The sequence below is a fragment of the Aulonocara stuartgranti genome (assembly GCF_965226115.1).
Source record: "Aulonocara stuartgranti genome assembly, chromosome: 15".
Classification (NCBI taxonomy): domain Eukaryota; kingdom Metazoa; phylum Chordata; class Actinopteri; order Cichliformes; family Cichlidae; genus Aulonocara; species Aulonocara stuartgranti.
The window spans coordinates 7,610,257-7,636,159 of NC_138951.1; the positions used below are offsets into that span (position 1 = coordinate 7,610,257).

At 40.9% G+C, this 25,903-nt stretch overlaps 1 protein-coding gene and 2 long non-coding RNA genes across 5 annotated transcripts; 2 read left to right on the plus strand and 1 right to left on the minus strand.

Annotated features, from left to right (window-relative positions):
* Positions 1-1,507: 1,507 nt before the first annotated feature.
* On the plus strand, positions 1,508-14,059 carry LOC309689395 (fasciculation and elongation protein zeta-2-like). Of its 3 annotated transcripts, XM_082505781.1 has the most exons (11): positions 1,508-1,930; positions 5,456-5,564; positions 5,767-5,883; positions 6,858-6,999; positions 8,816-8,943; positions 9,366-9,515; positions 9,733-9,813; positions 10,292-10,367; positions 10,661-10,726; positions 11,029-11,065; positions 11,388-14,059. In XM_082505781.1, the coding sequence occupies exons 1-10, from the start codon at positions 1,626-1,628 to the stop codon at positions 11,037-11,039; spliced, it is 1,185 nt and encodes a 394-aa protein (XP_082361907.1). In that variant the 5' UTR covers positions 1,508-1,625; the 3' UTR covers positions 11,040-11,065; positions 11,388-14,059. The 3 variants fall into 3 exon arrangements, with proteins under 3 accessions (XP_082361907.1, XP_082361906.1, XP_082361908.1); XM_082505780.1 differs by lacking the exon at positions 11,029-11,065; XM_082505782.1 differs by lacking the exons at positions 9,733-9,813; positions 11,029-11,065 and having other exon boundaries at positions 1,510-1,930.
* Positions 14,060-15,115: 1,056 nt separating this feature from the next.
* LOC309689896 lies at positions 15,116-17,597 on the plus strand. The gene is made up of 2 exons (XR_014271549.1): positions 15,116-16,900; positions 17,227-17,597. It is a non-coding gene; the product is annotated as an uncharacterized lncRNA (long non-coding RNA).
* A 5,507-nt stretch (positions 17,598-23,104) lies between these two features.
* On the minus strand, positions 23,105-25,703 carry LOC309689802. Its single transcript, XR_014271518.1, has 4 exons — positions 25,388-25,703; positions 24,580-24,743; positions 24,294-24,398; positions 23,105-23,137 (listed from the first exon to the last, which is right to left on the minus strand). It is a non-coding gene; the product is annotated as an uncharacterized lncRNA (long non-coding RNA).
* Between the last annotated feature and the right edge of the window lie 200 nt (positions 25,704-25,903).

The window sequence follows — 25,903 nt, forward strand, 5'->3', positions numbered from 1 at the left end:
ACTTTTTCTATGGCTATAGTTTACAAAGCATTCCAACTTTTTGGAAACAGGATTGTATTTTATTTGTCTTCAGTGATTTCTGAAAGGTCATGAAAGAATGTTTGGAGTCAGACCTTCTGGGAGGAGGCTACCTTTGATATCAACATGAGGAGACAATAGAATAATTAGAATAATTTAAGTTAGGTGTTGTTGGCCATTTCAATACAAAGATGGCTATTTTGAGTAGTAATAAGTACACGTGGAGTGGGCTCAAACTACAATATTTTATGTGAGCCCACAGTGCTCAACATTTAAGTGCAAGTCCAAGTGAAATTATTATTTTAAACTAAAAGCAATATGAAAACTATTGGCATAGCTGCTGAAATTCAAAAAAGGGGGAAAAAAAGAAACAGGTCACAATGACTGACAATAAACACCGGTTATGAAAAGGGGAAGATCTCGTTAAATACATTTTCATTAAATAAATTGTGATCATTTTGTTAAATTGTACTTTGACTTTTTTGGCAATATTGTGTTAGAGACTTTCATGCTAATAAAGCACCTTTGAATTGGAATTTGAAATATCGGGTCTATATTGAGACATGCAATTCTTTCATGATTACGGAAGCTTGTTTTCACCTTAGCAAAAAGTAAAAAAATAAAAATAGATACATAAATACAATTGCCATGCAGAGCTAAGTTGAAATGCCACATTATTGTCTCTCAATTTTGAGTTACCTATGTCAGAATGTCCAAATTTCGAGATACAAACGCAAACCCAAAATATTGACTTTCAAACTGCATTTGTTTTATTCTTTTCTTTTTTTCAGAGGCGGAAAAAGGCTTCCATATATAATACCTGAATATTTACAGTTAGGAGCTTAAAAAAACTGGATCCTTTGGCCCTTTTCGCCCCCTGCTGGTTAATTTCGAACTACAAATGGCATTTGTCCCACAATAACAGGCGAGAAAGTAGTCATTGACATGACATTTACTTGTTTACATGTCATTTACTCAGATTTTTAAAAATACATTGGGTTTTAACAAGATATATATATATATGATGATATATATGATATGTTTTGTGCAGATGGATGAAAGATTATCGGGGTTGCTAAAATGATTTGATGATTATGTCGTCGGAGTACTGGCCATAGTAAAGACTCCAATGATCACATGCCAAAAAGTGATCTGTTATAAATGACTTCTTGTCCAGTAATCTGTCAAACATATTCTCATGAGATCATTCCTGTCACAAGGTAAAAGCTGCAATTAGTTTTTGTAGATACAAAGATTCTTTATTGCCATGCAGTCACAGAACGAACTTGTGTGGTAATTCTCAGCCTAAAAGCAGACGGTATTTAAAACAACAGGGTAACAGTACATACAAACAAGATATAACTCAAGAAAACAACATAGAAACACCGGGAACCTAATTTTTCGACACATGGATCACTTTTTGGCACGACACCTGCCGTGTTTGTTTTGCTCCATGGAAAAGGGGAGGGACGTCGCCGCGACGTCACGCGGCTCGGTCCGCCCACCCCGCTTCTCCTCTGTCTCCTTCTCGCAGTCTGGTCGAGAGTCTAAGCCGAAAGCAGAGAGAACATCGACGGTTCTAACTGAACCGAGAATCCACGGCAGTCATGGCGGCGCCGTTAGCCCACTTTGATGAGGACTGGCAGGACTTTAACGAATTCAAGCCGTCCTCGGACGTGGTCGACCCACTAGACAAGCTGAACTCAAACGTGGGTGATTCGTCGGGCCTAGACGATTTCTCGGATCTGGACAACAGTTTCTCTGGGGAGATCTGCAGCTTCAAGTCGATGGAGGACCTTGTCCACGACTTCGACGAGAAGCTCACAGTGTGTTTCCGAAACTACAACACTACGACGGAAAACATAGCTCCCATTAAACCTATCACCGAGGATAATTACTTGAAAGACGACGAGTGAGTGTGATTTTTTTTTTTATCGCCAGTTTTCTTAACGCTAACTTTTAATCTCCCGGCTAGCTAACCACTTTAGCCTCTCCAGGCTAACCTTACATTGGCACTATGGGAATCTTAGCTAGCTTCAATCAGTGCTATGCAATATTTAGCCAGAATACACTTACGATAACACATAACTGAACGTGTTAAACCCATTATCTGTCACAGCTTGACTCGTTAAGTTGGTCTTTAAGAAGGAATAGCATTTTACAAGCAACAAATACAAAAAAATTTTGCTATCTAAAGAAGGAATCAAGAGCTATTTATGTGTGGAGGACGTGTTGATGCCACGTTAACAGTGCTGGTTTTCATGCTGGACTGCTTGATGTTGGCCATAAAACTAGTGATCCTTAAATTGTACATTTGGGAATAACTGAATAGTTGTTGACCCCTGTGCAAATACTCTGTCTCCTCCTGTTTTCAAATTGCCTTTCTCACACGACACAAAAGAGTTTCTGCTTTTGGCTTTCATGATGTTTCCTCTTTCTGGATACAGAGACAAGTATTCATAGATTTTATTGCTACCCTGATGTCAGCCTCCTTCACTTATGGTGGCTTATCAGTATTTATTTATTATATATTATCTGCTGTGCCACATGCACCTTGCACTAGATTAATGTTTAAAAACAGTGGGATGGGCAACAAAAAGAAGAAAATCCACAAAATGTCATGGTAAATGAAATAACTGGGTATGAAATAAGAATTTATCAAAACCTTCTATTGACTTCAACATCTGGTCTCACCGTGGACTACATAGCCAGGTGTGAAATTGCCTTAAGCCTGCATTCTTTCTAATGGGAGCAGACAGAAAGACAGGAAAAACCATCCCACTTCTAACTGCAGTACTTTTTGTACCTGAGTAAATATTTCCCTCATTTGCTGGATAGATACCTTCTTGTATTGTCTTGTATAGTGGTCATTTTTATAATTGTATGGTTCTGTTTAGGCTGAAATAGCTTATGCATAAGCCACATGATTCTGGAGCATCTGTCTTGTGTTTGACGATTGCTGTTTGGGTGTGCTTAATATCCCTAGATTGTCACTGATGGTTCCAAAATTCTAAACTTTAAAGGAGGATTCAAAATGGGTGTCCAGGAACCCAAGTGGGTGATGTCAAGGTCACTCGGTGGTTTTTATCAGTAAAATGTTTTCTATTTATTTATTTGTTATAAATTCCACATGGAGGTACTTAGTTTATGTTGTATCTCACAGGCACACACACATTTACATGAAAACCTTCTATTAATTCAAAGCGGCAAGTCACATCAGCCCTGCAGCCAGTGTAGTTGTCACTTTAACTACTAAGCTGTCTTGACTGCATGAGTCACTCTCCTCCTCCCTTTTGTAACTAATATTTCAACACTGTGGCACTGTAAGATGCAAGCACACGATGCGGGGAAGCTTTCCTACTGCTGACATGAACAGAACAGAGGTTAGCCATGGATTTCTGCTTTTATAGAGGAATTATAGCGGAACACAGGATAAATTGATAACACACAAACATAAGTGTACTTATCATGTCTTTTTTTAGACACACAAAATAGTAGCACACAGTTAAGGCTGTAAAGGTTGCCGTACCCTTGTGATCAACTTGTCCAAAAGTTACTTGGAGTGAGACGTACCCACTAAGAAGTTTTAAAATTGGATTTGCAGGTTGTACAGGTCCCCCTCCTTATAATTAGAGGCATCAGAGTTTGCTTTTTCTCAGGAAACAGTGGTGGATGTGTGACCCATTCAGAACAACTTTCCTAAGATTCAAAAGCCTCCATAAACCTTTTCTAACAGTTTTTGACACAGACAGAGGGTCCAGAGGATTGTGCGTAGACTTATACAAAACTCTGCTTGAGCACCCAGTTTTGATTTTTATCCTTTTCTTTCTTTTTTTCCACTTCAGTGCAACACACAGACAGTTATGCACATCAGAGAGCTTGTCACAGCAAAAAGAAGTAGCAGTCTGTCTCACTTAATGATCAGTGGAATCCTGTGGGGAAGCTGGCATGACAGCGGAAAGAAAACATTTATGGTTGTTGTAGGTAAAGAAACAGGAAGCGGGGAACGTAATAATTGGACAGCAGCCTAGTCAAGCCTAAAGAGCAGTGCCAGACTCGGTGAGAGTCTTTTCTGGATGACTGCACTTTTGCGGGACGTGCCTAGACGCTTAACGAGTTCTCTGGCAAAACCATGCCTGAGACGAACTGCGGATAACAAATGTGTGTGTGCTTGAAACAAAGTGGGTAAAAAAAATTATATATATTTGTACCCCTGCAAGCATATACGTATTCTTAAAGTAATCCGGACAAATTTCCTCAGCACTGAGGTAAAAACAAACCGATCGAAAATTTCAATTGAAATAACAACCAGGCTTGTTTTTAAAATGCAAATGCACTCGGTGAAACTGAAGCTAATGGTGCGTTTTGGCACACGCTCACGTGGCAGAGACGGCGTCAGTGCTCAAGGCACAAAAAATAGTTCCTTGCCAGCCTTTGCCCTATTTAGAACAACCCAACAGCCCCACGCTTCCCAAGCTGTGCATGAGCACTTCAGGGAGAAATGTGCATGTTATATAAACATTTGCCTGTGTGTGTCTGTGTGTTTGTGTTTCCGAGGATGAGCAAGAGGCTATGACAATGCAGAGCCATTGTGACACATGGGTTCACAGCATCCATCCTCTCTGTGCTCGCACATGCAGAGCCAAAAGAGGAGGGGAAAAAATGAACCTCATGCATGCACACTTGAGTTTAAACCCTGAGCTGATTTGATTTTCTGTCCTAGAGTTTAAAAAAAACACGCAAAAGTACCCCATGGGGGACTAGATGAAAGTAGTTTCCCGCAGTAATTATATAATTGAACCTAACCTTTATCCATTTCACAAGAATCCTCTGAGCCTGCTGAGAGTCTGTTAACAAATATGTTTTTATGCATGATGCTGGATTTGTGTTTAACAGTAACTTGTCGTGTTGAACAGACTCCGTGCCACCATCTGTTCGTCTCTGCTAAGTTGTCTGCCAAACTCGAATGCTGCACAATATTGTAAACATTCAACAGACTGTTGGTGTCACTGTAAGGGCCCGCCCGCCCCCCCCCCCCCCCCCCCCCAAAATCACCCAGTGTTAGTCACACACTCAGAAAGAGCTCTAATAGTAAAAATTCTGAAAATAATTGGAGAACCAATAGTTTAACCACTGGTTCGTCACATTTCAGCAGACCCTGGGCAAATGACGTGTTTGTTAGAGCTGTCGCATTTATCAGCGGCTTCGGTGTGATTCAGCAGCAAGAACATGTTGAAGTGGTGAGGGGGTGGTCAGAGAACAGGACACAAAAAGTGCCAAGTAATCATGTGTCATACTAAAAAGAGAAGGACGCTATCTGTCCTGTGTACAGATAAAACTACTTTTCACCCGTCCTTCTCTGTTTTGCTCACTACTTCTCTTTATTTCTCATAATACCCAATCCTAACTGCGTCACGGATGCTTGTCTTTGCTCCAGGGTGTGGAACGCTCTGACGGATAACTACGGCAATGTGATGCCGGTGGACTGGAAGACATCGCACACTCGCTCCTTACACCTGCCTTCCCTCAACCTCACCGAACACGAGGTACCGCAGAGGCAAACACGGTCCAATGTCATGTCCGATGTTTATAACACACAGTAGATATACATTTCTAAAAGTGAAGTGCACAGATCGGTAATCAGATTGAACCCTCTGCCTTCAATCTACTTAACCACCTGTTTGTTGTCTCATCCAAGTTTCCTATCTGTCTCTCAATCTCTGCCCTCGCTTCTTTCCCCTGGGACAGAAGTTGGATAACCAATCTTTAGATCTGTCTGACGATGAGGAGCTGAGGGAGCAGATGGACATGCACTCAATCATCGTCTCGTGCATCAACGACGAGCCGCTTTTCACAGCTGAGCAGGTAAAACATTCACACCTAAGCACAGCAGTGTTGTGCTTTTGGCAGATGTTAAAGAAACTTTGATGTGGATAATTGTGCCTCAGTAGAATTGACATATTTTGCATCTTATGAAGAGCAGAAAACACAGTCTATCTATCCAGCTTACAAAGATGCACTGAAATCCTCAACGCAGTCACATTTGGCTAAAGATGTGTTTCCAATAGATTCACTTAGCAATCATGGCTTTGGGACAATAATGTTCAAAAGACATGCTATCCTGTAGCTCAGGGTTTTTTTCGCATCCATCATGCAGGTACAATGGAGTGATAGACTTTATATTTTGCTCTCAAAAAGATGAATAAACAGCTTATTTGTGTACTAAGATGTCTTAACTCACAGAAATGTAACACCATTTCAAAGTGAAAGCATTGCCCTATGATTTTGATTTTGTTTGTTTTTCTTAGAGATGCACCAAATTCATATGAATAAGTAGGAGCACTTTTATTTCGCTGCAGAGATTTGGATATTGGCACCATAACATGGATGTCAAAGCAGCATTATTTTTACGTGACAGAGTAGGAAAAACGTTTTCGTCACTACAATAAAAAATCATCATGTCAATATAGATCAGAACAGTTGTTCCAATCGTTTTGGTCATGTAAACACACACTGGGTTCTGCTGCTTTTTCTTGAAATCACTCACCTTATCCCCATGATTGGGGACCGTAGGACTCTGATTTCAGCCTATGTTTACGTGAACTAGCAATAATGTTTTCTGTGAGGGAATGTATGAAGCCTTTAGCATGGTGCTAGTTGTAATAGGAGGTGAGGATAAATGTTTTTTCATTTTCAAAATGAATTATTTTTTAACACAATTTAGTGGACTACATGCTTAATTTAGACATTTTGTTTCTACCCCCATACCAATACCAGTGTTGGTATCGATACTATTGATATTTGGATTGATCCGCCCACCTCTGTTGTTTTTTGTACAGGTGATTGAGGAGATAGAGGAGATGATGCAGGAGTCTCCAGACCCAGAGGACGATGAGAGTCCTTCACAGTCCGACTTGTCCATGCTCTCTCAAGACCTCAATGCTCTAAAACGCTCCGGGTCCAACACCAGCTACGAGGACCGTGAGTATCACCGTGTACCACTAAATTGCAGCAACATAAAGCTTTAAAGGCAAAACGCTTTGATGGTGGCGTGCTCGTTCCTCATGTCTGCGCTGTCCAGTGCGTGAAGAAATGGTCAGGCACATGCACTCGTCTGATAACATTCTTACATAACGCGTAACAAATGCGGACAAACAGCAAGTGTGTTGCCCCAAAATGTTATATAATTACAAGCGTATATCTGCCTAATGCTCAACTGGGGTGGAATATGCATTTGTACACAGAAAGCCTTAAGGCCATTTTGTTTCAGGTATTTGCATCTGTTAACTGCAGATTCTAGTGGGTTTGGGTTTTTTCAAACACTGGAAACAAGGACTGTGAGTGTCACAATGTTTGTCTGCAGTATTTAAACATTTACTCTTATTTGAAGGAATAAAAATAAGTAAAGCTACACAACATGTTGCCAAAATACCTTCTTTCTTCATTTCTCGCATTAAATTTGTTTAAGACGTAAAAGGTTTTGTGTAGGTTGTATATTTGTCTGACTTAAAAACATTCAAGTGTAAATTCTGTGGGGGGGGTTTTTTCCCCCAACAAACACTGTATAGATTTAAAACATGGCAATCCATAATCTATAATTTATTGTTACCCTCTGGAACTATGTGGAGGTGTATTATTTCATGGCCTTCAGGATCTTTTTTGCTGAAACCTTCGGGCAGTGGGCGTGTAGCCCCCAGCCAGTATCAGCATGAGGGCTGCGTAGGCAGGAGTCTATTAAAAAAAGAAATGTTGCGACCAGGTTACATCACTGTCTCATCCTCTGCTCTCTGTCTGTGTCGTGGAAATGAAAGCACCTCTATCGGTGCTTTCATTTGTGCTGACTTCCCCCATATTGGATCTCCTTCTTGGATCTCAACTTTTCCCAGCGAGACCTAGAAAGACATTCAAGAAAGAGACACGAAAACAGAGGATGCAAAGCTTCTTAATGAGAAGTAATCGATTCCACAACATCTGTGATAACTGGCGTCATTCTGTGCTACTTTTAGAAGTGCTGTATGTGTACGTCAGACCATCGGCACGTCCAGAAGCATCCTCGCTTCTCATCTTCTTAAGTCTGGATCTTAGTGGGTTGTAAGATGTCTTTTTTTTCAGTGAAAGACTGGGAGTCATTTCCATGTCATAAGAGAGAAAAAAAAGACACAAGGAAGCTTAAGTTAGCAACGCTACCCTCAAATTCAATTCAGTTAAGTTTTAGCACCAAATCACAACAATGGTTGCCTCAAGGTGCCTTTAAATTGTAACATTAACAACCCACAATAATAGAGAGACCTCCAACAATCAGATGACCCCCCTATGAGCAATCAATTGGTAACAGTGGGAAGGAAAGCTCCCATTAAACAAGGAAGAAACCTTGTTTAAAGAGGCCACACCTCCATATTTGTATGGAGGCATGGCCGTGTTTTTGTTTTTGGTTTGTTTTTTTGTGCGTTGAAACCTAACCTTTACCGAAACAATAGAAAAATAACAACATCTTCTCTGATTGACATTTGTTTTCACTAAAGCCGCGCTGTCTCTCTTTCTCTCAGCATTCGTGCTCTAGCTTGCTCAAACACTGCTGCATAATACACCTTTAAATGAATAATGCCTCTTTGTCTCCTTTTAAACTGGTACAGCAGATGCTTGTAACCTGGTTATTACACATGTGAATCTTGTAATAGCACTGAAGTAACTGATACAATGTAAGGATTTTGTAAACTGCTGTTCGTTGTGAACACCCGTCAACCCACGTACACCATCTTCACTCTCCTCCTTCCTCGTATGTTCACACGGTCCTCAGGGCTGCGTCAGATGTCCGTGTCGGAGCTGACTGAGACTCTGGAGGAAGTGGAGGCGGCCATTCGTCGCTACAGTGAGGAGCTGATCCAGGCTCTGGCTCTGCGAGATGAATTGGACTATGAAAAGGAGGTACTTTGATTCATTTAATTATTTTTTTAAATCCACAGCAAGGCAATGACGTTCAGGCTCTACAATGACAAATGGCGGCAAAAAATAATAATAGCCTGTCAGAAAAGCTCTGTAGTGCTTTGAGGTAAATAAGCCTAATATGAAAGGACAGTTAATCGATAACCTATTTGTTTTATAGCAGCAGCTCTCACAGTTTTCTACAAGCCTATGAACTGCTGGCAGCTTTATTTTTAGCCTGACTTGTCGTTGTCACGATTCTGTCACACCGTTCTGTTTGTTTGTTTGTTTTCTTTGAAGCATCCAAAAATAGATTTCTGGCATATTAATAATTATTTTAATGAGAATAGCAAAGGGTAGTGTGGTCACAATTAAACAGTTTTTTTTTTTTTAAATTTTGTTTTGGTCTTTTTGCATGTATCCAGGTGAAGAACAGCTTCATCTCACTGCTCATTGAAGTGCAGAACAGACAGAAGGAGCACCGCGAGCTGCTGCGAAAGAAGAAGAAAATCCGGCACACGACTACGACGGGGCCCAACGGCCAGAGGACGGCCAGCACGCACATACCCGGCACGGTGAGTCACGTGGTCACGCTTGTGGAAGAAGACATGCATGACTTTGATGAAAGTGTTTAAATTATGAGGAGAGATGCATAACCTGATAAACGGTCTGCATGTGTGAGAATCTTTCATCACAGCACCAAAGGTTCTGCCAGGCGCTCTCCTTCTCTTCGCACTGAAACCAAATCCTTCTCATCTCTCGCTTCTTCTATCTTCCTCTCGCTTCTTGTAGCTCCTCACTGTGGAGGGACTCTCCAATATCATTCAAAATGGCCTCCGTCAAACTTTTGGCAACACAGGAGGGGACAAACAGGTGCCCCTGCTCTTTCCTCTTTCCACTTCCACTGCAGATAAAATTCTCTGCTTCTTCTGTTTGTTTGTTTTTTGTCCTGCCGCCATATTTGCTTCCTTTTGTGCAGCTGCAAACACATGCTTGCCATCGTTTTAATCTGTCTTCTTCTTATTTATTTATTTTTTAATTATTCTTTTTTTCCTTCACTTTAGTCATTCTTATCTTTGTGTTTTGTCAAATGTTTTTCTTTTTTCCAGCATGTACGTCTCATTCATCTGATATTTTTATTTTATTTTTTTTACCCTCGCTTCAGTAAACATTTTCTCTGAGCGGCTGCTGAAAGGTTGCAACCAGCAGCCAAATATTTACCACATGTTCATGTGATCTGCATGGCGCTCACAGATATCATATTTTTATTTTTTTTTATTTTGGCGTGAAGCATGACGGTAGCTTTTTGTAGCTGTGTCATTGTATTTGACATAATTGACTTTCTTTGCAGTACCTGACCACAGTGATCCCTTATGAGAAGAAAGCAGGCCCCCCGTCTGTAGAAGATCTCCAGATCCTCACAAAGAGTGAGTCGAAAGTCTTATCAGAGAAACGCAAATGTGTTGCATCATCATTTGGAGGGTGTTTGGATTCATATATGAAGTAAACAACAATTTACATTCGATGATTACAATTCAAACCTGTGTGAATTTTATCAGTTGGACAAACTTCTTTTCATCTGCACCAACCCAGATAAAATGACATTCAGTAAAATAATATTGTGTTACCAGGCTAACCCGGTGTTGCTGTTTGATTGGGGCTAACCTGTCAGTTTGTGTGGTTGTTTTCTAAATGTAAAAAGCTGCTGTCTTCATTCTAGTCCTCCATGCCATGAGGGATGACAGTGAGAAAGTACCTGCCCTCCTAACAGACTATATTCTCAAAGGTAAGCACTAAGACTTTATATCAAGTCTATAATTTGACTAAAACGGAGAAAAAAACAGTCCAAATTTTATATCTCTCTCACAATCAGGTGACTTTATTCAGACACCCACACTCTGTTTTGTAATAAAAGGGGGGAAACGCAGAGTTCCCTTCTTTGTTTTTAGGGAAGCTGAGAGTGCAGAAACGTAGGCCACTGTACAAAGGTTAATTAAAGGAGAAGAGAAATCGTTTCCTTGCCACCCTTCAGTGTTGACCTGTACTTCCTTTGTCTTTCACCTGTGCCGCGTTGTCCTTTGGGGGTAGCTCTGGTATGAGAGCAGTGGAAACTGAGGTTTGAGAGGTGACCACAGATCCAATTCTCTCTCTGTGCGCATTGGTGACCTTAGCTATGCCCAGAAGCAGCAGCCGTCCCCTCACTCCCTCCTCGCTACTGTGGTGCTTGTTTGCTGCACTACACTTCCTCTTAAAACACAAAAGCACACCCATATTTTGCCTTTACTGCGAGCTTGTAGTGGTACCTACCTGTTCATGTGTGCTTCTCACCTGTAATTACCATTTCCTCTTCACTCACTGGGTCCGTGCTGTAGTTGCTTTTGCCTAATGTGCAGCTCTCCTTTGTGCAAATAAAGTAAAGGGCATTTCTGCTCTTGTTCTCTCCACAGTCCTCTGTCCCACGTAAAGTCAAAGGCGACACTCCTGTTTCCAGAACCATCCACTGGACCATCAGAAGAGGGTTCTGGTAATCCAGGAAAAACCCACAAAGTGGCCCCCAGTTTCCACATCATAGACTTTCTTTCCTTGTGGTACTTTTTTTTTAAAACTCTGTTGATCCTAGGATTTTAACTCTCCTTGACTCGTATATTCCAATGTAACTTTTAACTTTTTAATGCTTGAGTACTACATCTCTATGTATGTTCTGACTGCATGATAACTTGTCTATAGATGCCAGTAATCAGTATTAGTCTGAACACTTCACTTCCTGGTTTGTGCAGGGCTTCTTTTGTTTTTTTGAGTTGTGAACAGTCAGGAAAATAACAAAAGTTCAACCTGCGTGCAACGTCATCAAGCTTGTGTGAGGTGAAATTTGCATCTGTGTAGTTCATGCCTGACAGGAAAAACGAATCCGGGCAGAATCTGTGAATCTCAAAGTGCCGGGCAAGTCGTGTTATGAAGTGTTGTTTTGTTATTTCCTCGGTAGGAATCCATTGCATTAATGGCATTTGTTGATGGTTGCACATCATGACAGCGTCTTAAGGTTGAAAACTGCTTGGTGAGGATCAAGGAACAAACCCTTTAATTTAAAAATGCAAAACTGTAGGTAGTGATGTTGTTGCATGTTGCTTTAGGGTTTGCACTCGTTAGTAGCTGTTAGCTGAATGTTAAGATGAAATATTTTGTATATGATGAAAGAAATTGCACAGTTTGGGGAACTTTTTTTTTTTTTAAATAGGGAAAAAAAGTGGAAAGACTTAAAGTCGTAGCTGGATGAACAAATATGTAAAGCATATTTTTGGATAAGGGGGTGTTTTTAGTGAGATAAGGGACTTTGTAAACATTTTGTAAATCTAGTCTGTTGACCTCTGAGCCCTCAAGTAGTAACCTCCCCATTCCCACCAATGTCATCACTTCCCCACGAGGTGTCATTTCACGAGTCTGCAGATACCTCATGTGGTAAAGTTCAGCATTAGTGGCAACAAGTCTGTCTGATTGTATGTTAGCTTGGTGTTGTAGCTCAAATGAAGTCAGATTTGGTAAATAGTTAAGCATCTGTTATTAGTTGTGGCATTTTTAAACCAGTCTCTTACATCTTTAGCGGTTAAATTTTAGTGGTAGCACTTTACTCCGTCAGTGATCTGATCGTGTGCTGTCGTAGCACAGAGTACGTCTCAGTAGATTAGTGTGTGGTGAAGCAAAACTGCTGTGTAATGTCTTCGGCGGCTCTGGAGAACCTTTAACATGATGTCACCAAGGTTATTTCATCCCAGGCTTGAGAAAACCTTCAGGATCTGCACTAGGACTAAAAGTCTGGGCTTTCTTCCAAGTCTTTCTGGAAGTGCAATACTTACTGGCAGGAGTTGCCCCTCTAAAACCAACCGCGTCTTCAGCAAGTTGGCACGCTAACGTTCGAAACACCAGCCGCTACAGGTGCACCACACACTGTCAGATCAGGTCTAGCCTAGCTCTCAGGTACGATCATCAGTGTTAGTAGTTTAAATCATCCTCAGAAAGTTGCTGACATTCCTGAGTCGTCTTTTAGCAGCTAAACTTGGAGCTTGCTGCACTTCTATCTTAGAAATGTTCTCATGCATAGCAGCCACTCGGCTGAACCCGCTCAGAATCATGTAGTACGCTCTGCAGTCATAGCAGCAGCTGTAGCGCAGGTAACATCTGTAGAGGCTGCAGTAGCATCTGCTTGTTGTAGGGGTCTTCTTATAATAGCATAGCTGTGGTTAACACATCTGTCTTTTACTGGGTAATAATCGAACGCCTCGCTCTCGGAAAGGGGAGTGATGAAGATGATGAATGTCGGGGACCGCACAAACGGTTGCTTAAATGAATAGGGGGTCATTAATTTTGTAAAGGAAGTCAAAAGCTTGTAGTGCTGTGTTAAGACTATTTATATGTAACCTGTTTCTACTTTTGCCAGCTAAGAAAACATTCGCAACCAAGCATGTGCTGCATGCACTTTAGTGTTGCAAACACATTTCTTATGGTTAATGATTTGTCTGTTTAGGAGCATATGGATATTAGATTAAAGGGACAAGCAGAGTTTTTTTTTTTTTATAGTTTTAACTCGTGGTAAGTAATCAGAAGTCCTAAAATCAGAGGCAGCGAAATACTTAAATCATATCTTGAAAGGTGTCTATTGATTTGTCATAATCTGGTTAGGAAAGTGCTTGAATTAAACTAGCTTTTAATGCCATCTGTGTAAATAAAACACTGATTTATAATGACATGGCAGTCAGCACAGAGGTCACTGAAAGATCTCATCTCAGGCCAGAGCCTCTCATCCGGCCTGCTCAGCAGACATATCAGTTCAACTACCAATTGAAAGATTTATATTTATATATGTACAACAAGCAATGAAATAAGAGGCTGCCTTTGTAAATGCCTGAAAATCTTTGTACAGTTAACAAATAACTCATTTTTTTAATGCAATATAATTCCCAAGTTTGGGGTTTAATGTTTACTGTCTCATGTGGTACTGCAATATATTAATTTATTATGTAAATGTTTGTTTTGTAACCATATTATTGACTGTAATAGTACAAGTGTTTTGTGCCCTCATTGCATTGCAACCCATTTCAAAATAAAAACTAGAGTTACCTCCTCATGCTTGTTTTCCCTGTTAATTTGCAGGTTAGGTCTGTGCATGTCCAACCTTGACCTTTCAGATATGAAGTGTAATTTCCTAATCTTTGCACAAATGTCTAACAGAGTAAAAAGTCCCATCCTAATTATTTTAGTGCATATTAAGTCACTGCTGTGTCAAAACTATGTATTTGAATATCAAGGAAGACCATTTTTGTCAAGTTTGAAAAACTTTCCAATATGATGTAGAAATTATTCACATGACTGTTTGCTTGATGTTGAGCAACTCGGGAAGTGTGGCTGAGGAAGCCTGATCTGGGAATCATGCTTTGGATTTCATGGAAAATATGAAATTCACCTGAAATGAATGACTCATATTTACCAGTTTAATGTTATCACTGTGAAAACATAGATGGGAAAGTCATAAAACTAAGACAGTCTAGCGTTTTCCTCCATCACGACCCTCTAATGCATGCAAACGTGCAAGCAGCTCTTTCCAGGGCGACCGGAGCTTTCTCCCAAATGGTGAAAAATGACTGAATAGAGGCTGTTCATTCAGCTTTTTTTTTTTTTTTTTAAAACAACTTTTTAACAAACAAGTCAATTATATTTTACAGACCTGTTTCAGTTTAATAGCTGAACATTGTGGATTCATGAAACACCTCCAAACACATTTCTGTACGTTTACTTTTTTTTTTTTCCAAGAAAACAAACTTGTCATTTAAATTTCCAAAACAAATACCTTTACAGACCTAAATATGCAAGATGCAAAATGGACTTCCTGCAGACTTCACCAAGCTGTTGCACTTTGCTGACTCAAAGGAAAGACGTCCTCAACGAGAGAGCCGTTAGAATTATACAGTCCAACATAGATTTTGGCAAAAGACCTTGGTTGTTCCCAAATCTGGAGGAAGTAAAAACTTAATGGGAAGATTTAAAAAAGAATACCATGGGTCTACATAAGATGTCAAAGTATGAGGATGAAATATAGAAAACAGGAGTTTATGCATGTGAAAGAATTGCAAGAAATAGTCTAGCACTAAAACATAACAACGGTCGCCTCAAGGTGCTTTTATTGGAATGTAAAGACGCTACAATCAAATGACACCCAATGAGCAAGCACTTGGCGACAGTGGGAAGGAAAAAGCACACAAAACACAACGGAAATAGGGGGGGGAGAAAGAAAAGAAAACAGAAATAGGAGGGGGGAAAAAACAGATTTCCAAAAGCACAAGGGAAGTGTTTCTGGGGAGACAATAACCCGACGGACCAGTTGCAGGAACCAAAATATGCAATAAGAATCGCGCTGGGAGACACTTAAAAGAAGTAGAGGATCTATCGGTTTTGTGAAGAAAGAAAAGATGAGAGGTCAGAGTGTTAGCCTAACTATTAGCCTAAAAATCCGTCATCAGTGTTAGGTATTTTAGTACCATGGTAGCATTTACTGGATATTGTTTTATAGTGACATTATGCAGGAAAACTCTGTCATTCAATAAGGCCCCTTTGTTTTAGTTATTTTTCTCTTTGACCCAAGAATTGATGTGTGAGAATCACAGGCTGGTACAAGGTTGAAATACCACAGAGATCACTCCCTCAGCTACATTAGTTTCTTAATCTTTTAGACGCCTGTTGAAGGCCAAATGGTTTGTTTCAGATTTCACTAATGTAAGAACTCTTCGTTTTGTGCCTTGAAAATATGTCGCTGAGATAATCACAATTGTAGCTGAACTAATAAACTACACAAAGGATGCTTCTTCACCCATGGGCAGGAAGACACTGCCTTATCTTGGTCTGTACTGGTTTAAACTGATAAATCTGCTGTCTCATGAATTTTACCCTCTATATAAACTGTTGTACTTGTGAATAAAGTTGAGTCACTTTGGGAAGACAATCTGAAGCAGTCTCTGTTTTCTTGTTCTCCCAAGCTGCTCCCGAGCTCGTACTAACACGCTGAATGGCATGCTTGAATATTACTTGAGAATATATTTGACTGTGTTACAGACTAAGGGACATTCTCTGCTGATAGGTGAAGGTACATTCTCTGCTGATAGACGTCCACGCCTCGGAGGAAGTCGATCCACGGATTAGGCCCTGGAAACCGTTTCCTTCAATTTTGGTGTCAGAAGTGGGATCCTGACGAAGGTAGGCACTCGTCTTTTATTTTATAAGACTGTGTTATGCCTTTCTCAGTGATCCACATAGAAACGGGATACGCTGACGAGGCCTTCTTCAGTGGCCCACATAGTAACAAGTGGGATACACTGAGGAGCCTTCTTTAGTGGCCCACATAGAAACACAGGAAGTTGCCTGTTGTTTTGTAAATAAAAGCAGAAAGGACACAGGAAGTTGCCTGCTGTCATAAACTAAGAAGTTGCTCACCAGCAGAAAGGACACAGGAAGTTGCCTGGGGTCATAAAACGAGAAGTTGCTCGTTAAAAAGTGAGAAGTTGCTCACTAAAAAGATAAAATTGCTAGCAAAAAATCAAGTAACCTCAGGTGTGCCACAGCAAAAATAAATACTAACCTAAATCCTCCTAGCGTGTAAACCCCTCTGGAAATCACTGAACATGGGTCAGAATTATTCAAAGACCACAGACAGGTCCGATAAAAAATCTAAAGTACCTGTAAAACCAAAAATTAATAAAATACAAAATAAAGTCTCAAATAACGGCTCAGTACAACTCCCATTTCCGGTTACGTGTAACCCACGTCCGCGAATCGGTGAAGACGTCCATGATCACGTATCCAGAACGTGTGGAAGTGCTTATGTGACTGACTTTGTTTACAACTTACGGACTGTAAGTTCAATGCATTCTAATTTATTTCCGGAGCCCTATCCCGAACGATTATCGCCAGAAAACAGGTCAGTAAAACTGAAGGCCAGTGCAGATACTACCACGAAAGCTAAAAGTGTTAAGATAAAGTTGAATTTTGATGTAGAAGGCTCAGAGGAAAGTGAGAAACTAATGTATGCAGGATTACCCGCTCCAGCACAGCAAGGAAGTTTCAGAGGACGGAAGGATAAAAGTAGAGATATGTGTTTTTATTGTGGCTCAGTTTTCCAGCAGCCGCAGACACCCAGAGCAAAAATGAATTTGTGTATTTCATTTAACATAAAGGGTGAAATGTTTGCTGGCACTGATAACAGCTTATGTTTTCTCTGCCCTATGTACCGACATGATGGAGAAGGAACATCCTCTGTGTCAGCTGGACCCTCAGCAGAGAATGAACTCAACATCCTTTTTGTCCGGTACTCTATGTCACACACTGTGCCAAAAAAACGTGTACAGACGCCACTACCAGGTAATCCCATGACTGGGAGCCACACTTTTGTTTCTCTAAGGTCAAACAGTGATTTTGTCACATAACTCAGACATAGTTTATGACATAACTACACCATGTCGTCACATAGATCTAACCTACCCTATCGACTGTACTATTTCTGCACTTACCTTGCCAGCTGAATACCAGAATATGACATTGTGGTCTAAAAGTGAGAATGATATAGGATTTATTGACTGTACACTTTATCACGTACACCTATTAAAACACAACAAGCAGTATATGTCAAGCAGCATCCCATTTCCACGGAAAAAGCCGCAGCCCTAGATGTCATGATAGGAGATTTATTGACTACAGGAGTAATAAAGCCCACACTCCTGTCAATCCTGTGCCAAAGCCTAACAAACCTGGCGTATGGCGTTTCATACAAGACTTAAGGCAAATTAATGCAGTCAACATTCCTCTGCCACCTCTCGTTTCAGATGTTCACAGCATATTGACATGCATTGCATACACATTTTACCGTGGTGGATTTATGCTCCGCTCCTTTTTCTCAGTACCTGTGCATGAAGACACACAGCCGTTATTTGCATTCACACATAGAAATAAGCAGTACACTTGGACTCGTCTGCCTCAAGGCATGATAGACAGCCCTGCTGCTTTCTCAATGGTGATCTGTGCTACCCTGGACAGCTTTACTCCTCCAGGGCTGCACCCTGATCCACACGTGGATGACCTCCTCCTCTGTGCTCCGAGTGAAAAACTATGTCAAACTGCTACACACATGCTTCTCCAGCACCTCCAAAAGACTGGCCACAAAGCATCAGCAAAGAAAATGCAGTACTGTCAGACTTCTGTTCAATATTTGGGATTCACACTGTCTCACGGAAAACGTTCCATGACTGCAGACAGGGTCAAAGCTGTGACCTCCGTCCCTCGGCCCACTACACAGAAGGAAATGTTGTCCTTCCTGGGCATGGTGAACTATTGCAGACAGTGGATACCAGACTGTTCTTTTCATGACCACATTCTGCGTGACTGTTGTAAAAAAGACAAGCCTCCTCGAATACTGTGGTCCACAGAAATGACTGCCTCTTTCAATGCATTAAAGGGAGTGCTGACCTCCGCCACTCAAAGGTGCTGCCTGAATTGTTCAGGGAATGCCGGCCTGCCTGAGAGCAGTAGCAGCTTGCTCTATCATGATAAGGGACTGCGAGAAGCTCACACTCTCACATGACACTATTCTACACACCAATCACCAGGTCACGACCATTCTAGCAAACATAACTACACAACACATGACCGCACAACGTCGCTCAGGTTATGAAGCTACACTGACTTCAACAGCAAATCTCACTATAAAAGCAAGCAGCACACCCAATTCGCCAGCACACTTACTTATTCGTATGCTGTGTTCCTCTGACCGACAGGATGGTTCAGACGACCCTGACGATCATGACTGCATGACACGTATACAGGAATCCACAGCACCATGTCCAGATTTAGAGCAAACACCTATCCCAGACTCAGCCACGGTTTATGTGGACGGGTCCTGTTCAAGGCCGAGTGACAACTCATTTCTTTGTGGCTATTCAGTGGTAACAGTACCTGACATCATACTAGAGGCTCACTCATTACCATTTCACTCAGCACAAAAAGCAGAGCTCATGGCTTTAATACGCGCCTGTGAGCTACATTTGGATAAGCATGTGACAATTTACGCAGACAGCCGCTATGCATTTGGCGTTGTGCATGACTTTGGCACATTGTGGAGACAGAGAGGATTTAGATCTGCTGATGGAAAATAAATTGCTAATTCTGATCTTGTGCAAAGACTTTTTCAGGCTATACAGCTACCATCGGCCGTTGCAGTTGTAAAAACGAAAGGACACAGTACAGCTGACACAGACGAAGCAACAGGTAATGCCTTAGCAGACGTGACAGCCAAGGCTGCAGCTCCCACCTCCGCAGGAAGTATTATCTGTGCCCCTACAGCTGCCACTTGTTACACTCCCAGACTATTTAGAGACAAATGTTGATTTAAAATTTATACAAGAGCAAGCCTCTGCATGTGATTACACCTGTTGGGAGAATAATGACTGTACCTTAGATGACAGAGATGGCTTATACAAAATCTTAAGGGTTTGATTGCCCTCCCATATTCCCTGATGCCAGTCCTTGCCCGACATTTTCACTGTGTGAGTCATGTCGGACAAAGAGGGGTAATAGGGGCAATAAAATCAAGATTTGTAATTGAGAAAACATCACATGCAGTAAAAGCATATTAGCAACCTGTCTAACATGTGCACGAACTAATGTAGGAAAATCAAAAGCAAAACATCAGCATTTACCACAACCAGATTTTCCATTTCATACATTATGACTCCATCTGCAGTAACCAAATTATTTCCATTTGAAATAAGACTATTTCCAACACCATGGTCAGCTTCCAGAGGGGCACCGCTAGTAGAAGGTGATGTATATTGCATTGTCCACTGATGTTCACAACCTGGTAGAAAAACTGAATAATAACTATCAGAAAGTTTGTCTCTCTCAGCCTTTCCCCTCCACGGTTCCACAAGTGGAGACAAGGAGATGCGTGTTGGAGAAGTCACTAAAACCAAGGACACTCTGGGAGGCCGCGCGTGTTCCAGCCCCAGACTGTACTGGCAGTGACGAAGAACCAGCATCCTCACAGACGGACAACCTCAGTGGATTCATGCCAGCAGGGTTAAGACCAGCCCCACCAAACCACCTAAGGCGTCGGATCAAGTAGATGACGTCTCCGGCGAGCCAGCGCCCGGATTCAATACACCTATAGATGACGACTCAGGCGAGCCAGCGCCCGGATCCAATACACCTACACACACACAATCACTGATTAACACACAACGCCTGAAAGAGCCAAGACTCAGAAAGCCCTTTGATCCCCCGCCTGAACAACAACAAGGTACTCGAACATCCAGCAGGAACAGAAAGCCTAGAGTACCACACAATGTCTAACCTGATAAAGATAGACTCGTTTCATCCTGATAATGGAGAAAATGAAATGCCCATTGTCATCACACGAACCTGGGACCAGGCCAGGAGACGACTAAAGAACTGTCTTTTTTATATATTTAGGTTATTAATCATATCTACTGCATTAACCTTAGGATTTTTATTTACTATTTCGTATTGTAAAGTGCAACCCTGTTCACATTTCTGCAAGCCACATTTTCAATGATAACCCATATAGCTACTAGTACAGCTACTTCAATGTATTTGCAATTAGCACAAATTGATCCTGAGGATGTGCCAGATGTTACCAATGATGTTCCTGATGTGTATATTGAACATTAGGTTGTGAACTATTACATTTTATGATTTGCTTTTTATATTATGTTATTACATTTGTGATTTTTCCTTTCTATTTGAGTTATTATTTTAAAAAATAATAAAAGAGGGGAACTGTTAGGTATTTTAGTACCATGGTAGCATTTACTGGATATTGTTTTATAGTGACATTATGCAGGAAAACTCTGTCATTCAATAAGGCCCCTTTGTTTTAGTTATTTTTCTCTTTGACCCAAGAATTGATGTGTGAGAATCACAGGCTGGTACAAGGTTGAAATACCACAGAGATCACTCCCTCAGCTACATTAGTTTCTTAATCTTTTAGACGCCTGTTGAAGGCCAAATGGTTTGTTTCAGATTTCACTAATGTAAGAACTCTTCGTTTTGTGCCTTGAAAATATGTCGCTGAGATAATCACAATTGTAGCTGAACTAATAAACTACACAAAGGATGCTTCTTCACCCATGGGCAGGAAGACACTGCCTTATCTTGGTCTGTACTGGTTTAAACTGATAAATCTGCTGTCTCATGAATTTTACCCTCTATATAAACTGTTGTACTTGTGAATAAAGTTGAGTCACTTTGGGAAGACAATCTGAAGCAGTCTCTGTTTTCTTGTTCTCCCAAGCTGCTCCCGAGCTCGTACTAACACGCTGAATGGCATGCTTGAATATTACTTGAGAATATATTTGACTGTGTTACAGACTAAGGGACATTCTCTGCTGATAGGTGAAGGTACATTCTCTGCTGATAGACGTCCACGCCTCGGAGGAAGTCGATCCACGGATTAGGCCCTGGAAACCGTTTCCTTCAATCAGTATTATATGAATCATGATAAAACACACCTACAATGTTTTGGGTTCCTGCAACTGGTCCGTCCTTTTATAGCCTCCCCAGAAACACTTCCCTTGTGCTTTTGGAAATCTGTTTTTTCCTATTTCTGTTTTCGTTTTTCCTATTTCCATTGTGCTTTGTGTGCTTTTGCAGCGTTTTTCTTATTGCTGGTGTTCCAGTCCGTTTGGCCTCTCAGGGCCACATTAAAAAAAAACTCCCTTTTAACAGAAAGAAATCTCCCACAGAACCAGCCAGGGGCAGCCATCAGCCATGACCAGTTTGGAGGTCAGGGGAGGGAGGCACAACAAAAGACTCGCCCTGGGAGAGAGCCAGAGATTAATAATAACTAAGAATTAATGAACCTAGGAAGGAAAAACCTTCTTATAGTGTAATGCTTCTCTTAATGATTCCAGATATTTTTTCCTTTACTTCATCTTTGGAAGTGTTAAAGTTAATTAAAAAAAAAACTGAGATATGTTTATGATATATAAATATGGGAAAAACTGACATAAAAAGTTGAATGAACATGCCAAGGTTTAAATAAGAGATTTTTTTAACAGAGCATCCAAATACAGCATGACTTCAAAGGGTTTACAGCGGAAAATGGCAGGAAAGCTTAACAAACGTACGTGTCTGTATCTTTGATTTTTTCTCTCTTTAATTCTGTGTGTCCAGTGGTGATGTCAGACGTGTCCTAGTTTTCCTTCCACACAAGCAGCTGCTTCCACCTTCCACTCTGTAATGTTTGAATGTCAGATCTCCTTCCTTCACAGAGTTATTCCTCTGTTCTTGTCACGAATCCCATTGGGCTCCTCTTACTCTCCCCCCCCCCCCCTCTTTACTGCAGTGGTGGCTCATCTTGAGAGAACTGTTAGCCAGCTGCTATGACGCTTTAGCTGAACATGAAAAAGGGTGGATTTAAGCATTTTAAGAGTCTTGTTCAGGATGTTGCCGGCCCTGCCGCCAGGTCACAGGTTAGTGTCGGTGAACATGGTGTGCTCCTTCCTCACTGTGCTGAAACCTTTGATTGTATCAACAAATTCTTCATCATCCATAAACTGTAGAAGAAGAATGGAGATTATTAAAGGAAATAGTCATATTTCCAGTGATATGTTTTTTTCTTATTAAGCAAGTCTGTCTCTCCTGTGAGTGTTTAAATACCTACAGTTCTGTGGACAAATGTAAAGAATGTGCAGAGTGAGAAGGTCATAGGTTAGCAGTATATAGCATACTACATTCCTCTGCTGTGACTGTAGCAAAAGGCCTTTAGTGCTTCCAGTTTAAACAGGCACAGCATACGTTTTTGGGATCTCTCACCATCCCACTGTCATGGCCTGAAATGTTGGGATCCCACACGTCATCGTCTCCAGTGAGTGACTTCCCATCCATCACCTGGCTGACGCTGCGCCTCAGGGAGTTCACACTGAGGATGCCCAACTCACCCTGTGGAGGATCCTCATCTCCAGGCTCACATTTAGCTTCCAGCACTTCCTGGTAAGACAGAAAAAGTTCTAAGTATCACTTGCATATAGAATAAAAATGTATTCGTATATGTAGATTAGACATTTGCTTTTACCTCCATCTTCATGGTGAAGGCCTTGAGCGTTACACTGTTAGAGAAGCCTGTTGTGTCAGGCACAGTATCAAACTGGGGGAAATGAATGAGAGAATTTTTCAGTTGAGAGTAATGTAATAAATGTATTTTATGGGCTACAAATACTAGCAATCCTTTCTTATTTGCTAAATAGTCTCCTTCTTAATACATTGTAACTTATAACACAGTAACCTCTTTAATAAATTGGTAATAATAAAGTTAAGCAGAGAAACTACTAAGAATAAATACTAAGGAAACACTCAAATGTTACCCATCAACTAAATTTGAGTGGTGTATGCTGGTAATAACTCAGACAGCATGGCATACGTCCTTGGAAAATATAGTAGTATTGATTGCCCATCAGTTCTATTCAAAGTTTATGCTGGCAACAGCCCACATTTTATTATCTAAGAAATGTATATAAATCCACATCTGTATTTAAATATAATATTCACTTTTCATCACACTTAAAATGATCTTATACCGTATGTATGTTTTTACATACATATGTATGTTTTTACATACATATGTATGGTTTTAAGGGTTTTTATCATTTTTATCATTAATTTTTTTATCGTTTTTATCGTTAACTCAGTTTCCCTGGGTCTTTTCCCATGTGTTATCATTAAATCTTCCTTTTTTTTTTGGTACTGGTAGTGGTTTTATTTTGTTGTATTTATCCGCGACACCTTAAAGGCCGGAAAATATTGTCGGACATAAACTGGTTCATGGCCCAAAAAGGCTGGGCACCGCTGGTATAGAGAATAAACAATGTAATATACTATAGTATAACATAGCATACTATAGTACAAAACGTATGGTATAGTGTAATATAGTATAGAAACTAAACAATATAGAATAGAATAGAATAGAATTCAACTTTATTGTCATTGCACATGCACAGGTACAGGGCAACGAAATGCATATCATATACTATAGCATAAAATATATAGTATATCACACTATAGTGTAGTATAGTAGTTTATACAGTTGTACTGGCAAAAAGTCTAATCAGGAAAAGTCATGAGTGTCATTCATAATATAAATATTAGGTGCCTTGGTGACCCCTGGTGAATAAGTCAAACACAGCTAGCTAGCTGCAGTCAGTAACCAGTGGTTACTGAGACACGTACAGTTTCACTTACAAATTGTAAGTGAAATGTTGAATAAGCGATAAGACAAAAAGAAACTAGAGTAGATCTCCCCTCACCAACATAGAGTTGCTGGGTGGGTAGATAGCCATGGGACTCCTCTTCTGCATGGGCAGGGCCACCAATGGAGGTCTCTCTCTGCTGAATGGGGGTTTGTTCAGGGCCTAGGCCATGATGAAGAGCGGGAATGGAAAGTTTGGTTTAAGCTGCTTTCTAATGGTTGCAATGATTGCCCCAGTTGTCTATCGTGCAGTTTATGCACGTTTTTTATTAATAATGGAAAGAGCAATTAGTAAAATCAGTCTGCCACCATTCACACACAGTAACACAGATGCTGTATCTTACCTTATGAAGCACAACAGCTAGCACGATGGCGAGCAGCAGTAGGGCAATGCCTGCCATCACTACAATGAACCACAGTTCCCGGACAACTTGCCTCTCCTCTTGGCCTCCCTCTGCCCTCTCACCTCCTCCTCCTCCTCCTACAAGAGGAGTGGGGCTTGGTGAATCTGGAATGATAAATCAGTAAATACCATAAAGGCACTATGTATTATGGTAATTTTGCACAAAGCTATTCTGTCTTCATTAGTCTTTATAGTCTCTTTTTTTATTTTGCAGATATCATCTGAATATACAAGCAAGAGTGATGATAAAATGAAAGATTCACAGATAAAGTAAAAGCGTAGTATGCACAGTTATGACTTGTAGGGTCATACAAGTCTATCATGTAGGGTTTAGATTGCATGTCACAAATCAACACTTAGAGAAAGAAAGATGATCAGATGCTTGCCGAGGAAGAGATAACACTGTAACTGGAGACACTCCGGCTTGCTTGGCCTAGTTTCTAACCTTCGGAGTAAGCAGCAAAGACCACACTTTCATTCCATTTATACTTTAACAAAGACCATGACTGGCAGTGGATATTGGTGGATTAAAGAGCATATACTGCAGGTAGGCCCCTGAAGGCAAAAGGATGCTGTATAACGAGCATAACATGTGCAATATTTCATGCAGTTTTCCAGTATGTTCCAACATTCAGTACCAGCCTATTTCTGCCCAAGATGTTGCAGACACTCACTGCAAACTGACAGCAGGTGAAAAATGATGAAGGGGTCGGTGGAAAAAGTTGCTGTGTGGGAGAAGTGGGACTCACCGGTGCTGATGTCCGTTGTTCGGCCTGTGGCGGGGGGTGCTGACAGCCCCTCGCTGTGTGACACATCGATCAGAAGGGCAAAGACCTGCCAGGCGTTTAGGATCACCACTGTCCACCCATCACTATTTTACATCTGATACTTTTATTTGCTGACTGGCTCCCTTCAGGACTCAACACTCAATTGAGTCCAGCCATGTCTTGTTACAAATTAATCCCAGACAGCAGGAGGAAGACAAAACGCCTAGTATCATAGCTCAAGAAGCCTTGAAAAAAGCTGCATTTGAGTCCTTCTCCACCTCCGATCAACCCCCCAGCGGTGCCATGGTAACAGCCAGGTGTCTGGTTTCAGCTCACCTGAAGAGGCATGTTAGCATATCACCTCTCTGATCCTCCAGTGTACTGCTAGTGTGAGTCATTTCTTATACAGCCTGTCTGTAAGTATGGACACTCATATCAACTGATGGCAGATGGAATAGTTATACAAGCTAAGCTAAGCTACACTAAAAGCTAATAGTT